The 16,231-nt window shown below is 47.1% G+C and overlaps 2 protein-coding genes across 2 annotated transcripts; one reads left to right on the top strand and one right to left on the bottom strand.

Moving 5' to 3' along the window:
• Nucleotides 1-15: 15 nt before the first annotated feature.
• On the bottom strand, nucleotides 16-8,895 carry C4H22orf23 (chromosome 4 C22orf23 homolog). The gene is made up of 7 exons (XM_090043056.1): nucleotides 8,773-8,895; nucleotides 6,455-6,569; nucleotides 5,012-5,074; nucleotides 4,340-4,525; nucleotides 3,142-3,279; nucleotides 2,130-2,230; nucleotides 16-1,440 (listed from the first exon to the last, which is right to left on the bottom strand). The coding sequence occupies exons 2-7, from the start codon at nucleotides 6,558-6,560 to the stop codon at nucleotides 1,336-1,338; spliced, it is 699 nt and encodes a 232-aa protein (XP_089899182.1). The 5' UTR covers nucleotides 6,561-6,569; nucleotides 8,773-8,895; the 3' UTR covers nucleotides 16-1,335.
• Nucleotides 8,896-8,900: 5 nt separating this feature from the next.
• Nucleotides 8,901-15,854, top strand: POLR2F (RNA polymerase II, I and III subunit F). Its single transcript, XM_090043057.1, has 5 exons — nucleotides 8,901-8,973; nucleotides 9,061-9,130; nucleotides 12,460-12,590; nucleotides 15,177-15,248; nucleotides 15,672-15,854. The coding sequence occupies exons 1-5, from the start codon at nucleotides 8,954-8,956 to the stop codon at nucleotides 15,760-15,762; spliced, it is 384 nt and encodes a 127-aa protein (XP_089899183.1). The 5' UTR covers nucleotides 8,901-8,953; the 3' UTR covers nucleotides 15,763-15,854.
• The last annotated feature ends 377 nt before the right edge of the window (nucleotides 15,855-16,231 follow it).

Below are 16,231 nucleotides of genomic sequence, written 5' to 3'. Positions count from 1 at the left end.
AGCTGACGTTGCCTATAGACATGCTCATTCATGTTCTAATTGGAAGCTGTTGGAGCAGACTCAATTAATCTAGTCTGTTCCACATTCTAATTGGAAAACTCCAGCATCACCTCACTCTCACATGTATTAAGCCCCTGCACATTTCAAAATGGCTGCAGGGACACTTTATCTATACCTCATCGAGTGAGCCTTAGATAAAGCATCCCACAGCAGTTCTGAAACATGCAGCGGCTTAACAGATGTGATGATGAGCCGTTTTGATTAGCTGCTGTCCAGGAACTGCTCTAGTTAAAATGGCCCCAGCCTACTACCCCCAAGCATGTGTATAGGCAGGCTGAGTGCCTGAAGCAAAGGAAGGGAGGAACCTGAGGATTCAGAGACACATTGAAAGGACTCCCTAAACTGGGCTCAATTCAGAAGTAGCTGGATGAAATTCTTGGAGTTTTTATTATCCTGGGCATCACACCAGATGATCCAATGGTCTTATCTGGCCATTCTCTACAAACATCTTGCCTCCCCCAACAACTACAGGATCATGTCTATTCTGCATCAAGATGGTTTAGAAAGGACAAGAGGCCATTGAGCTAAGACCTTCCTGAGCTGTGAAGCCTGAGTGGCATATCTCCTCTTTCCCAACCCAGCATAGCAGCCTACCTGAGCCTGCACATTTCATTGGCTGAGGAGGAAAGGAGGTCCCATATACATGACATCTCACTGAACTGTGGTACTGTCAAATTCAAGGTTTATTTATGTGAGGCCACGTGGTTGGTTCTTGTCAGCTATGTGGCAGCAGTTGACATGGTTTCCAGAGTTGTACTGACAGAAGTGGTAATGCAGGCTAATGTGATAACGCGGGTGGACGTAATATATCAATGTCCAGAAATAACCAGAGATTCCTTCCCCCAAGGATTATGGAAAAGGTACAGATTTTCTATCTGGGTGCCTGTTCTGCAGGAAAGCTGTATTCTGCCCCCTTAAGGTGTATATAGAAGGTGGAAGGGGGCCTTGCTTTATTCTGTTTCAAGGTCACTGCAACATCACTGGTCTTCATCTCCTCTGGCTTCATACGACAAGACCGATTCTCCGATTGAGGTCCCCAAGCGTGTAACGCTTAACTACAAAATGCACCCATGGAGAAAGAAAGCTAGTAAGTGGAGAAGACTTTACAAAGTCTTTCTCCTAAGCTGTCCATAACATCCCTGCCCTATGCAGCAGGCACTGATGTTTCTTCCAGAGCATCTGCTATAGATGGACAGGTTCAGGCCAGTTTCTGACCTTCCAGAAGTTGCTGGAAGACCAAGGAAAAAATGGGTGGGAATGCTCTGCATTCGTAGCCTAGCTCTGGGAATCAGACTGGCTCCCTACAGGAAGGTTTGTAGCCATTGCCTCTCTTGCTTCCTTGTTCCTGTTCTTGTCAATGATCTCCATCTCCCGCAGCTTCTGCACAGAACAAGGAAAGAGCTGAGCTATTAAGAATGCCAAGAGCTGTTATTTCCTGCCACATGTAAGGTTGGAGGGATCTATTAAATTACATACTGAAATAAGGAAGGTGCTTGAAAGCCTCTCTCACCTCAGCTGCTGCTTCTACCCTCCTTCTTCCCGCTACCCTCCACTAAAAAAATAAATGTCTACATCATCTTATGAAAAAGAAAGTGGGTTCTCTGTTCTCTCTCCAGTTCTGGTCAGTAGATACAGATCTTAACATTTAGGTGCTAGACAGACGAACGTATACCTGGTGTACAGATACTAGGGTTCTGTTCTGATGTAAATTGCACTCAGATTGGGAACGGACAGACATACAGTTATCCAGAAGTACCTGTGCACAGTGGGTGACTTACTCTTGACACTTAGGCAGCACAGGAACAGTTCAAGAGTCTTTGTTCCTTCAACTACCTCCACCAGATGGATGTGAACAGCCAAAATCTAAATCAGCATAACATACACTTGCAGAGTTTTCCCCAGTTCTTTCAGAGGTGATTCTCCATCAGAGTAGCAGTTACGCCATTTATGGGTCTGCATCATCTGTCTGTTACTTTCATATACCAGGAGAAATGTTATACCTATCCTGGGTCTGAGATTCTGTATCATTTAGGTTCCTCCTGCAGACACCAGAGAGGTTCCTAAGGTACCTGTGAGATTTCAGTGAGGATGATCCCTCGGTACTTCTTGTCTTGTCCCAGAGCTACCATCTCCTCCAGGAACTCCTTCCTCTCTTGAATTTCATTCACCACTGAGCACCAGAGCAAGCAATACAGAAACAGGAATCAAGAGTGGGAATGCAGCATTATTAGTTAACTCTGCAACCTCCCCTGCCTTCCCAGCTCTCTTGGAACAAAAGCCTAGAAAGGGTAGAGACAATCTCTAGAATGACAGGTGCATGGCCCCTATCACTGTGGCCATGCATTTAAAGATACAAGTGCCATTCCTCTCTCTTTCTTCCCACGATGTCAAGCTCAATTTGTATGTAGACTGGTCTGGCGGGAGGGATGTAGAGCTTATTCAGTGCCCAGGGAAATCATAGGCAAGACTCTGCCACTCTAGAAGAACCTGCATGGCAAAGCAGAGCACTGCTTCACCAAAGCCCTGGTCATCACTTAAGTCTTACTGGGATAGCTTGTTGGTTAGAAGTGTGAAAGCAACACAACCTGACCAACACAGCTATGCTGGCAATGGCCCTAGTCTGCATGCAGATATACCACCAAAAAAATACCTGGGCTTTTCACTTAAATTTCTCCTATGAATCACCAAGTGCTTTTATCAGTAGTCAGCACCTAAAAACAGCAACACCTGGTAAGAGCAACCTGCCAGCACTGGGAGCCCTTTTCCTACCTACATTCAGGTGACACCCTTTATAAGGGCAATAGCTGCATACACACAGCATAGCACCATGCTGCTGACAGGCCTCAGCTTCTTCATTTCAGTGAATCAGTGCCAGTTAGATCTACCAAAGCCTCTCTTGCTGGTACAAGCAGTGTCTCCATGAGACGGATGGATAGGGGTAGCAAATCCTCTCTGTCAGAGAGGAGGCCCAAAGCAATGTTTCACCTGCCCCAATAAAGGTGAGATTACAGGGACACATATCCTGATCCCCTGCATCTTGTCAAGAGCCAACTCTTGTGCCCCAGCCTATTTCTTATGTACATTCTTCAAACCGGTCAGGTTCAGGTATCTCCTCCTCCTCCTTTTTCTGCACTGGCTTCTGCTGTGGTTTGTGTTCCTCCTTGTCCTTCCCAGTTGCCAAGATGTTCTGGAGCCTTTGCTTTTCCCTCTCCAAGTCTCCTGTGGAAGCCCAAAATGTAAGTCACTAGAGAACTGAGACAGCAGTGCTGTCTCTCCACCAAGGGCCTACTGAATGCAAGCCCTAGCCACATACAGTTTCTATATAAATAATAGCTTGGGAAATATACATATGGCAGTGCATCCCCATACCATCAGTCTAAGCCCCATAAAGCAACCTTATTCGGCAACTGAGAGTGCCCTCATCCCTCTGCTTTACCCAACAAGTTAGGGTATTGGTGATTTTGGGGCACTGTGTCCGCTAGTTGTGCAAAAAGGTTCTTCAGGCAGCTTTAGGAAGAGGTTAGAAAAACACAAGTAGGATGGTTTAGAGACACTGCTGATCCTGCCTGGAGCAGGGCGGGTGAACTAGATGTAACCTCCTGAGGTCCCTTCCAACCCTGCTATGTCTGTATGAATCAGGAATTTGCCTGACATGAAGGGGTAGAAAGCCAACCCTTTTAGCCCAAATCAGATGATGCTAGTGCCATTACCAGCCTTGCAATTTCTACAGCCTATGAATTTCAAGCCTGCTATTAGAGGCACAGTATTCCTGGTAACAAGGTAAGAAGACTTAATGAGGTGAGCAGCTGACAGCTTGCTGTCCCCACAGAAATTGGCAGACATGCTGCACTCTGCTTAAGCAGTACCATTAGTATTGAAATCAATGGGATTTTGGCAGTGTTTGTATGATTTAAATGGCTAGCCACCCTTTCTGTTGGCCAGTCATTTAACTGTTCTGTTGGTGTCTTAAGTATTACCATGCAGTACAGTGCTGGCAGTATTTATATTGTGTTCACAGCAAAAAGTCCAGCAACACTTGCATTAGTGATGCAAATGTGTAAGCTGCATGGTATGGCAAAACTACCTTAACAAAAATGAAAGCAAACCCCGACAAACGAATCACCTTAGGCTCCCAGCCAGCAGGCAGGACTGGGATAAGATAAAGAGGTGAGGGACACCTACTAATGAAGGAGCAAAAAAAAAAAAAAAAAGAAGAAAGTGAGATGAAGGGAGGGACTTAGCAGAGAGACTTATCCCTTAGCCGGGCTTGCTCACTTACGAGTGGCCTTTGGTTTGAATTTATCTCGGGTGTAGGCATTGCCTGCCTGGCAGACCTTGGCAGGTCGGAGATGGGGTCTAGCCAGCAAGCTCACTGGCAGGCAAGGCTTTGGTGGAGAAGTGGGCTTTGCAAGCTCTGGCTGTTTGCTGGAGGTTGGGTTGCATTGGATGGGCAGAGCATCACCTCCTGGGGAAAGAAGGAAAGACACTAGTATGTCAGACACAGAGGGGTCTGCAGTTTGATAACATCTCTAGGCATCTTTGGCAAAAATCCCAGGTCTGTAGAAAGGCAAGGGTTAGTGTTGTGCTGTGATCTATGGGAGCATCAGAACTGTGTCCCATTGCCTGGGCTGATTTCACTGTCTCTGTATAAGATGGAGATGGAAATACCTGAGCTGTGCCTAATGTGGAAAAGAAAGACATTTCTCCACTGCCATTTCTTGCCAGTGGGTTTCGTGCCTCTTTTTCCATTTACAGATAAATGCTTTCTGGAAAGACAAGGATCTATGTATCTCACCAGAGGTGAATTATTCACCGAATTCTCCACTACTCTAAACTCTTCACCACAGCAGCTGAAACATGGCTAAAAGGATTAGGAACATGTTATTAAGAAACCTGCATAAGATAGAGTGTGTAGGTGTGGGTGTGCACAAGGAAGACAGACATCACTCACGTTTTATGCAGTCCATAAGGTGGCGTTTCTGGAAATTAGTAAGTCTGCATTCCTGCATCATCACTGAAAGACAAGAACCATCAGTAAAGGCCCAACCAGTACACAACACCTCTGGCCTGTGGAATTATCTGCCCACCTTAAACAACTAATCCATATTTAATCCAACTAATTTCTAATCCAGATTTATGCCCCTAATGAAAGTGCCTTGATTGTAAAAATTAGAGGCTCCTCCTGATTTCCATCTACCATTTTAAATCAGAACACAATTAAAAAAAAATGGCAAATATACACAGAGAGCAAAGGGAATGATTTTTTCATTGCAACTGATTAGCTTGTAGAATTCTGTTGTGAGCTATTAACACACACTGTTCCAAAAGTTTCAGGAAAGCATATATGATGGCCACTGGAGAAAGGCATCTTCACATAAGGTACAGTTTAAACTTTTATGTTTCCACTATAAAGCCAAGAGGCAGTTGTCTCCAAAGAAAAATCAGCTTTAAAATGGCACAGAAGGTCGGGTGGAGGTAAAACTTCTCCCAGGTTTGGAAGTAAATGATACCAGGCTTTGCAGTGACAGAAGTGAGAAAGAGAGAGAATCAAGGAAGCCATCAGTCATTATCTTTTAACTGATTAACTGCAATAATGAGACTTTTGCCTTTCGCTTTGGCTCGCTTTGGCAACTGTTGGAGAAGGGTTACAAAAGTGGGTTATTACTTAGTATGTGCCAGCATCCGTAAGTATCCTTGGTGACAGGCGTTATGTAAGACGGAGAGACAGATAAGATGGTTGGATTAGACAGACACTTTACAGGACATATACAGAAGACTGTCCCTGGCCTGAAAAGCTTGCAGACTAAACAATGGACTTGAGGCAAGAGGCTGCATTCACCAAGAAAGGGAAGGGTGCAGAATGGCATAGCTATGGAGAAACAGCAATGCCTTTACTTAGGTCAGGAGGAGTTAAAACATCTTGTGTGTTATCACGAAAGAGAAAGATGGAACAGAAATAGTCTCTGGGTTTGATTTGAATGGGAAGAGGAAGCAAGATAAGTGAGTGGGTATAGAAAAGGCAGCTTAAGCAGCATGGGCTAGTACAGCTCTCTCTATTCAGTGCAGTTTCTTTTACCACTTGTAGCATCTGTATGTCTTCCAGTAGTGCATTAAGCAACATAAATAACATTTCTCGTGAGTGGTCTATTTTCTCTCCTCATACCTAGAGAGAGTATTGTGTATGTAGTGAAATGTTTGAGGTTGACAGGGATTTTTTCTCTGAATGCATATATGCCTACAACAAATGGAGTAAGTCAGATCCACATACAACCACGGTGAGTGTTGTACAAAAACCTAAACAAAATACAATGCAACAAGACAGGAAGCAAGAAAGCAGTCTCAAAAGACTTATGGCCTCCCCTGTGTTCTCAACTCCATACCACCCTCCTATTACCTTTCAGGAGCTCCTGTGTTTCTTGGGTGTAAGGAGCAGTTCCAGGAGAATGCCAGACCCCTGTTCCTTTTCGCACATCTACTCTTCTTCCCTGCTGAGATGACATTGTGAAACCCTGAAAATGACAGCGAAGGCAGAGAAATAGTAAATCATCTTCAACTGCTAGCAGTTTAACTCAACAATCCTAAGTCATTCCAGGATCCTAATATATCAGTGATGCTCAGTCTTGTTCCTCAGTAGGCCAGATGGACAGTGCCTCTTTTGTCCATGGGCTGAATCTGGCCAACAGTCCCTATATGGCACCCATGGTGGGCACTGCAGGCTCCATGCAAGTGTGCAGAGGGTGGTGGGTGGCAGCTCCAATCCAGATGTGGGCAGGAAGGGGCAAAGTCTAGACCTGTTGGGGGGAGAGCATGCATCCCAGCTCCAATGAGCTATGTAGGGCTTGGGGTTTGGGAATTTAGCCAAATTTCCCAACCCATGGAAAGCCATGGGCTGAACATTGAGCCCCCCTGTAACATACAGTCATCAGTCCCTCTGCATTAGCCTTTATATTTAATTAAATATAATGCCTTGAAATCTTGACTTTTGGGCTAGGGACAGACATTATACATAAACTGGTTTAAGTGACCAGAAACTGGTTTAAACCTGTAAGAGAACAAATGCTCAGTGCACATAAACCCATTTGAAAATGGCTGAAACCAGCTTGAGATAAAGCTGGTTGAATGTAGTATCAGACTTTTAACTGATTTGGGTCAAACAAGTTTATGCAATGTCTGTCCTAGACCCCTTGCTGGTATAAGTTAAACAAGACTCCCCCAGTACCCCAGAAGCTTTGCAGCCATGGGCAGGGCTGTCTGCTCTCTGCTCCCTGGCAGGGCTGGCCCCTCCCCTCTGCTCCCTGGCTGGAGCTCCAGTAGAGACTGCAGACACAGCAGCATCTGCCTGGCTTCCTCCTGCCCTCCCCCCCAGTCCCTGATCAATCAAGCAAGGATTCCCTGCTTCCTCTGCCACAGCATGGACTGTAGCCAACATATGGTATGCTAGCTAATGTTGAGAGGTGTCTGTATAAGGCAGACAGGAGTGTCCACTTAGGGCTTCTGGAGCTAAATGAAGAGCTTGAACTAATGAGAGGCTTTTGTTTTCCTGATGGGCTGATAAACACTGTGTAACTCCCTGCTGTGTAAGTAAATGCTGTGCAACTCCCTGCTGGGTCCACCACTGGTCAGTAAGCTGGGTGGAGGGGTGGTGATCCCTCTGTGCATGTCCCCATTTGGGCTTGGGGCCGTTTTGCTCCCCTCCCTTCCCCCCAATTTGGCTTTTGCTCCTGTACTGCCGCAAGCGAGATCCCAGCCCCAGCGGCTGGGAAGGCGCAGTGGGATCGCCCCCTGGCTGGGAGGGGGACTCTGGGGGTCCTGAGCCATGCTGAGCCCAAAGCAGGGGGGAAAAGCCAGGCAGACCCCAGCTGGGATCCCTGAAGGCCAGGGTGGGGGTTTAAACCTCTCCCCAGTCATACTCAGCCTGCCAGGACCTGGCCACGCCCTCCTCAGCTCGGCAGAGTGGAAGGGAAGGAAGAGCTGCTCTAGCACCACTCCCCCCTGGCTTCTAGCCCGAGCTACTGCAGGCACACGTCTGAATTTCCTCAGTCCAGAGTTAACATCTGTACACTTCTTACAAACCAGTTCAGCCTAGCCAGGTTAGCCTAACCTGCAAAGACTGAATCAGTTCAAGCTCAGGCTTGTTGAATGTCTGCCCCTAGCCTGAATTACCCTAGTTCTTTAACAGCTGGGAGTCCCCATCCTCTCTTTTACTGTCCCCTCGGTGATGGTGACAAGCATACAATGCGTTCAACTGCAAACGGCTGTAAACATCTGGAGTGCCTACGAAGCCCTGCTCAGATACACGCACGGGCTCTCCCCCGCTCCTACATGGGAGATCTGAATGCAGCAGATCCACGGCCCTTCCACCCCTGAGCAGTTATGGGTTTGCCATCTGTCCTGACCATCTAAGCTTAAGTCTGCTGGCCCAGCCTGCAAACCCTTAGCACTGTGCAACTTCCACCACTTGCTAAAGGACAACCACCCTTCTCCTTCCATCGAGCCGCCTGACGAAACACGATAGTACCAGATTTTGTCGCATAACCCCCCCCCAAAAAAACAAAACCCCAAACAAACAAAAAATCCGCTGCTGGAAATTGGTGTGTACGTTATATGTGAGAAATATGGTAAGAGCTGTTTGGTTTGATAAAAGCAACACCCCGCAGCTGAGGAGCACCCCCGCACCCGGGGCCAGGAGCAAGTCCCCGCGGCCGGACTCACCCCGGAAGACCCCGCTCCGGCGGCAGCCGTCACCCTGGAAACCAGCCCCGCCCTCCCCTTCCAGTGCCGCCTCCGAGGCGCACTTCCCTGACGTCAGCCGGCCGCCGGAAATGGCCGCGCGGCGGGAGTCGGGGCCGCTATCGCGAGAGCTGCCCGTGCGTGCGCCGCCGCCGCTGCCGGGATGTCTGATAACGAGGACAAGTGAGTGGGGGGCGGGAGTGTGGGGGCCCCGAGGCGGGGCAGCCGGAGGGAGGGCGGCGCTCACGGCCCCGGCCTCTGTCTCCGCAGCTTCGACGGCGACGACTTCGACGACGGGGAGGAGGACGAGGGGCTCGATGACTTGGAGAACGCGGAGGAGGTGCGTGACGTCGGGGCGGTGGCGTCATGGCGTAGAATCCTGCGCCGGCAGTGTTATGGCGCTCGCGGGGCCCCCTCGCCCCAAGGGCTCGTGACGGAATTATGACGTCATGGGGTAGGATCCTTGAGAGTGAGGGCTGGGCAGGACTAGCCCCAGCCCTGGCTTCCTTGACTTGGATCTTTGAAACCTTCGTGTTGCCTCCGCGCAGCCCCCCGCTGTGCCCTTGTCCCACCCGGGGGTCCAGCCCCACCGCCTGGGTTCAGGCCAGTGGCCGGGTTGGGGGTCGTTGTGCTTCATTTGGATGCAGGGGTGGTCACGCACCGTAATGTGCCATGTCGCCAGTCGAGGATACCCCAGACGGGCTGTACAGTCGTTCTTACGCAGGCCTGCCCAGCAGGACTCCATGATGGTTGTTCAGGCGTCATCACGGCCCCGGGGCAAGGTTTTCCCTAGCTCAGGAGGTCCCTTCCAGCACGGTTTTCTCATGATTCTGTGGCAGTTCTTTCCTTAGGCTTTTATACCTGTTTACAGCTCTTTTCTGTACATCCTCTGATGGCCATGCTCTAGATGAGGGGCAGGCAGTTATTTTGGGCAGAGGGCCGCTTACTGAGTTTTGGCAAGCCATCGAGGGTCGCATGACAGGCAGCTCAGGGGCAGATAAATACTCATTTTCTAAATTTTTAGGGGCCCCACAGGCCAGATAGAGTGGCCTGTTGGGTCGCATCTGGCCCGTGGACCGCATTTTGCCCACCCCTGCTCCTCACTACTTACCTTTGACAGTGGTTATTTCCTCACCAATCTGTTACCCTCATCCTTTTCTTTTCAACTCACTTCTCAGCTGCTGACCCATCTTTCGGCTCGTTTTGCTTCTCTGTTCTGTCGTGTTCTACCTTACTGCAGCTAGCTGTATTTTGTTTTGCTTGCAGTAATCGTTTACATTGTTTGTGTGCCCATTCAAAAAAATGGCATCAGTTCTGCCAAGGCAGCTTACAGGCCTATGGGGGTTAGAAAGGAATTTTATCTCATGGTCAGATTGGGATGGACTAGGGAGGTTTGCCTTCCTATGTAGCTGGGGGAGCGGCCTCTCTCAAGCATATATTAACATAATTTTACAGAAGCAGGAGGTTGGCTGCCCGGTTCCCCTGCTTTACCTGTGGCAGGTTATGGTGTTGTCTTGTGCGCAGTTTGACAATATTCATCTGCGGAGTTTAGTTTATGAATTGAGTAGGGTGGTTTGGAGAGGGATGATGCTGTCTCAGGCAAGGAGTTGGACTAGATGGCCTCTGAAGGTCCATTCCACCCCTGCTTCTCTCTGATTCTATGAAAGAGGATTTGGAGGAGAACATGTAGATGATGGCTTTGCAGATATTTACAGTTCCTTCCTAAAAGGAGGGGCAACAGGAGAGAGAGTATCCCTTTTGATAAGGTAACAAGTGGGAAAGGACAACTGGCATTACAGGCTGGTGGGAGAGGGGAGTCAACTTCCCAGCAGTGAATGAAAAGCTATAGGTAGAAAGAAGATAGGTCATGAAGGACCTGGATGGCACAATGAGTGGTTTACCTCTGAGGTGATGGACTCGAGACAAAGATCCAAACAACTTTGAGATTAGAGGGGCAAAGAATGAAGCTGACTCTAAATCAAAAGACTGCCACAAGCAGGAAGCTGATCAGTGGAAGGAGGGTAAAAATAGCCTCTGTCTTTCTAAGGTAAATAGGTGACAAGCAGGAAAAAAAATTCAGACACACGTGTGATTAAGCCTGAATTCCCTTATACTATAGCTGATCTAACTCTACCACTCTGTGTAATTCTATGTTATCTGCCAATTTGGCCACCCCACTACTACCCCACCCCACTCCTGTCTGGATCCTTCAGGAAGAGGCAAAACAGCCCTAGTCCTAGTGTGGACCCCTGGGGGACACCGCTGTTTGCTTTTTCCCATCCTGAAAATTGGCTGTTTGGACTTGAACTTACCTTTTATACTTTCATTCTTGATAACCCTTCTTAGTTTGACTTCTAGCACCCTGCCACCCAGGGTTAGCTTCCAAGAGACTAAAGACCAAGGCGGGTAGTGAGGTGCTACAGAAGGATCTGGCATGATTGGGTGACAGGGCAACTAAATGGCAGGTGGAGGTAAGGGTATTTTTGCAGCTGGGCAACCCCATGTAGATGGTTAAGAGGAATCTACCTAAGCTGTTACTACACGAGAGATGTGGGAAGGTTTGGCAACAATTTGCTAACAACATTAGCTTGGTACTCAGCAGCTGTCAGTAAACAGACAAAATGTTAGGGGTATGAAGAGAGGAATAGGAAACAAAACAAAAAGTATCATGCCCCTTTATAAATCCATGGTGTATCCACACCTTGAATAATGTCCTCAGTTCTGGTCCCCACACCTCAAAAAGGATGTAGAGGAATTAGAGAGGGTCTAGAGAAGGGCAGCAAGGATGATTAATGGTATGGAAGGGCTTCCATATGAGGAGAGACTAAAGAGGGTAGAACTATTCAGTTTAGACAAAAAGATGCTTGAGGGGGAACATGAGAAGGGTTTTCAAAATACTGCATGGCAAAGAGAAAGTAACAAGGGTTTTGTTATCTACTCTCAACACAACGAAGTGTCAAAAAATGAAACTAGTAGGTAGTAAGTTTAAGACAAACAAGATAGCTTTTTTCACTCAGTGCTTAAAGTCGAGCTCCTTGCCACCAGATGTTATGGAAGCTGGCGATTTTATTGCATTCAAAAAGGGATTGGACACATGGGAGGAAAGGGGCATCAGTAGCTATTGAGCATGGGCGGGAGGGACACAGACTCTAAATCAGAACTTCTTAGATACTAAATACTAGAAGCTGCAAGCGTGAGAAGAACAATAGGGGACAAAAAACCCTGGTCATACCTTGTTCATTTTCCCTTTCAGCATCCATTCTGGCCCTGTGTGACAGGGTGCTGGGCAAGGTGAACCTATGGTCTGAATGAGCAAATGGCAGTTCTTATGCTCTTAGGTGTATAAATAATGATTCACAGGATCAACCCAGAGATTTCCAATAGGAATCCACAATGTTAAAAGCATTCTGCCCTTATGTGTGCTTTCTGAGTTCTTTTGCACCAGAAGGCTGGCCCTGTTGTTTTTCTCTAGTTAGAAAATGAATGAAAACGAAGAGCTGTCTTTTTCTGAGAGGTGCCTGAGTCCTTGTGTTAGAAAGTTTGAGAACCACTTCTCTATGGGCTTTAAATCTTTCTTTTGTCATGGCCTCCAAATCTGTCTGCAGCATACTTAAAGCACAGGGTTCTCTAAATATGCCTAGAGTAGGTTTTTGCTATTCTCTTTTTCAGGAGGGTCAAGAGAATGTAGAAATCCTCCCATCTGGAGAACGCCAGCAGGCCAATCAAAAGCGGATTACTACACCCTACATGACCAAATATGAGCGAGCCAGAGTGCTGGGCACCCGTGCTCTTCAGATAGCGTAAGTGTACTTGCGCCTATGCCCTTCCCTGATTAAGCTTCTGTTTTGGTACTCGCAATCTTCAAGAGCTCCAAACTCCTTACCCATACCACCAGTAGAGGATGTGGGCTCACAAGTAGAAAGCCTGAGCCCTTTGTCAAGTCTCCAAAGCTGTCCCAGATCACTGTACCCAAGAGAGTGCCGTTCCCTATGTCACCTTATACTTTATATTTTGCTAACTGGTTTCTGTAGTGGTAAGTTTCTCATCAGTTGTCAGCTCCTGCCACTAAAAACAGGTAGGTGGGAGATCGTGTTCTGCTGTTGGCCCCTTCCTTTCTTGCTGAGAGGTTCAAAGTTGTACACAAAAGCCAAGGCCTCACAGAAAATTCCAGAATGTCATAAGTAGCTATGGCAGGCTTGTGAAAGAAGCACTGAATCTTTTAGATTGCGATTTATTTTTGGTTGGTCAGAAGCTTTTACTGACTGTGTGTATATAACAAAGATACTCAGTTTGGTTGACTTTGAGGGGCTGCCACAGTCTAGAAGTTGCTTGTATACTGTCCTAATCGCTGCCAGAGCTAGATTATTCTCTGCCTTTCCCAGGATTTGTTCATATTAGTTTTAATTGGCACAGCAAGTCTTGCATACTTAAGAGACTCAGCTGTAGAAAAGTGTGTGTGTGTAAAATTGACGAAAGTTTATATATAAAATCTCTTAGTGTAATCATCTCTCATCTTAGTTTTATCCTGGTTGTATCTATCCCTGCCCCCAGTCTCCTACAGTAATTCCTATCCCCTCTGAGAGGTTCCTAAGTTTTTACATCTGGCAGACCACCTCAGCACCCGCAAAGGGGCCTGTACAACCTCCAGAAGCAGCAGTTGCTGGAAGCAGAAATGGAGTAATTTTGATGTCTTAGTATGGTAGTAAATAGCCACAAGGCAGTGCCATGCAGAGTTGCCCAAGCTACCACCTCCTGAACCAGAAATGGGATGGCCATGCTAGCAAGGGCCTGTGCCTGGACTAGTTAGCCCTTACCTGTGTGCTCCCACCCAAATCGCCAAAAAAAGCAGCTGTACTGCTTCCTGCTTGGAAGGCAGTGTGGACAGAGCAGTGTTTTGGCAAGCACACGGTGCTTTCCTAGTGCTGCAGAAATGTTTGTGGATGTCGGTCTTTACCCTTGCAGCCCCACCCACAGAGCATCCGCAGGCCGCCAATTGAGAATTGTCCCAGGTAACTGTAGGTGGCAATCACATCTTTCCTTCACTTTGCAAAGCCGTTCTTCACCGAGTCATTGCCTTGCAGAACTGTTCCATGCATGTTCTTTTAACTTAACAGGCTGGAAGGCCAAAAAAATTCTGAGTGCTAAAGTGAGCCCATTCCAGGGCTCTGGATCCAAAACAGACTGGTTTGCTGCTACATTGCCTACATAGTCAGCTTTGGATACTAAATGTAGACCAACAGCAGCTCCCAGTGGCCAAATCTGCATATAGTATGAGCTACTTCTGTTTTTTATTTGGGGGGAATGCAACTGATAATCCTCAGCTTTGACACCTGCTCCCAGCTGCCTGGCAGAAACAGTTACTTCTTCTGTAGCAGTGGTTCTCACAATCTCCTTAGGTTCAAGGCAGCCTTTGGAAAATGCCAACTCTTAGTTTTCACTCTTTGAGTACAGAAGAATAGTAGAACCATTTTTTCCATTGCAGAGAACTCAGAAGACCACGATTGTGGATTTCCATTTGAAATATTTGGGTTTATCTTGTAAGTCACATTTGCAAACCTAATGGTGTTAACATTGTGTGGCACTCCATGGCATCCTTGAAAAGATTTCAAGGCACACCAGGATGCCATGGCACCATGGTTTATAATCACTGCCATAGAATGTTTTAACCCAGGCTAATGACTTTAAGTAAAGCCTTGTAGCAAGTCTAGCTAGCAAATGCATTCTCTGGATCAGTACACAGAGCTACCAAGACTGATCTTCCAAGATCATACCCAGTGTTCAGGAACTGATAATCTGTGCTGGAGACTTGGGCTCTATAGCCCTACATAGCCCTGGTTCATAATAGAATTAACTCTGGCTTCTGCCAAGCGAAAGTCTGTAGGGTATTGAGCAGGCCAGCAAAACAATTTGGTTGGGGTGCAGGTGATAGGCCGACCTTAGAATCCTTTGCGGGGGTGCCCTTCTCTGGTAATGATGCCCTTCTCTGGTAATAGATTCATTTTAGAGTCACTCTTTGTTCCCCTTACTAAGTTATGCCTGGAAGTGACCCCTGCAAGGATGAACAAAACTGATGGGAAGGCCTAAGAGAAACATTAAACACCAAGCTGCCTTTTAACCACTGGCCTCCTGACAGAGATTGCCCTTGTTCCTACATGGAAGAGGGTCAGTGATAGGGGGATGTGAAAAATCCCTGTGGAGCCTTAATCCCTCCATCCTACCTTAGCAGAGACCTCACAGATGAGAATTGCTATGATCCCACTCCTTGCCCAATTTGCTGGTTTGTCCCTGAGTGATAAGCTTGTTTATGAAATAAGTACCTCCTCATGCTTCACCTCTCTGTTTTTGCCTTTGTCCTCCTTGTGACTAAGCATATTTCTTTTCTTCAGGATGTGCGCCCCAGTGATGGTGGAACTGGAAGGAGAGACAGACCCCTTGCTGATTGCAATGAAAGAACTCAAGTAGGTGTTGCAGATTTTGGCAGTGAACATGACAGCACCTTAAAGTAACAGTCCTCTCTTCCTTCTACACTCCAGCAGCTGGAATTAATCTTCATTAGCTTTTGAGGCTACAGGTTGTGCTGTCTGACTACAGCTGGGAATACAGCCTCTGTGTTCATTCAGGGCATGTGTTTTTACACCTGTGTTCTTCTAAATTGGGTTACCAGCTAGAATGCAATATCTGGGGAAGGGTTGAGTGCCCTGTAGATTGTGAGCCTATCATGTTAAGATGCTGGGGCCTTATTAATTCAGAGATCTGCTAGTTAAACTAAACTGGTGAGTTGTCATCTGTCACTGGTGTGGCACAACTGGACTCCCACATCTTGCTGAGGAGATGCAACCAAGGTTCTGGCATTACTATTTTCCTTTCTATCCTCTCTTCAGAGCTCGGAAGATCCCCATTATCATCCGGAGGTACCTGCCAGATGGAAGCTATGAAGACTGGGGTGTGGATGAGCTAATTATCACAGACTGACCTGCCTCCTGTCAATGCTTCCTGGTTCTTCCTTCTCCTATGGATGTTTTTATTTTTGTTTATACTTGTGTAAATAAAGTCTTAAAACCCCATGTTTAAACTGACCATGGGTTTTTTCCCCTGTAGCTCAGCTTCTTGTGACAGGAGGAGAGAGCTGCATCCTTCCCATCAAGTTAGACCTGTAACTTCTTTCTGCCGCAATCTGCTCTGGCCTTTCTCTTGAGAGGTGTACTGCCTTTTAGCTTGCTGGTAGATGCCATGAGCAAGGTGAGGTGTCATTCTATTCATGCTTTCCTCGGAGAAGCTCTGCCTATACTCTGCTGCAGAGATGGACTGGACTACTCTTTCTGCCCACTTAGTGGCTGCTGGTCATATTAAACCTTTGCTATGTAAAAATTCTTCTGCAGTCACTTGGCTTCTAGGAATCCTCTGAAGCAATTAAGAGCTCTCTGCCCACACCTCCTTTCAC

The sequence above is a fragment of the Crocodylus siamensis genome, chromosome 4 (assembly GCF_052110815.1).
Source record: "Crocodylus siamensis isolate JL-2025a chromosome 4, ASM5211081v1, whole genome shotgun sequence".
Taxonomy (NCBI): Eukaryota; Metazoa; Chordata; order Crocodylia; family Crocodylidae; genus Crocodylus; species Crocodylus siamensis.
The sequence above is the reverse complement of the archived record's forward strand: the minus strand, read 5'-3'. Positions and strand labels throughout refer to the sequence as shown.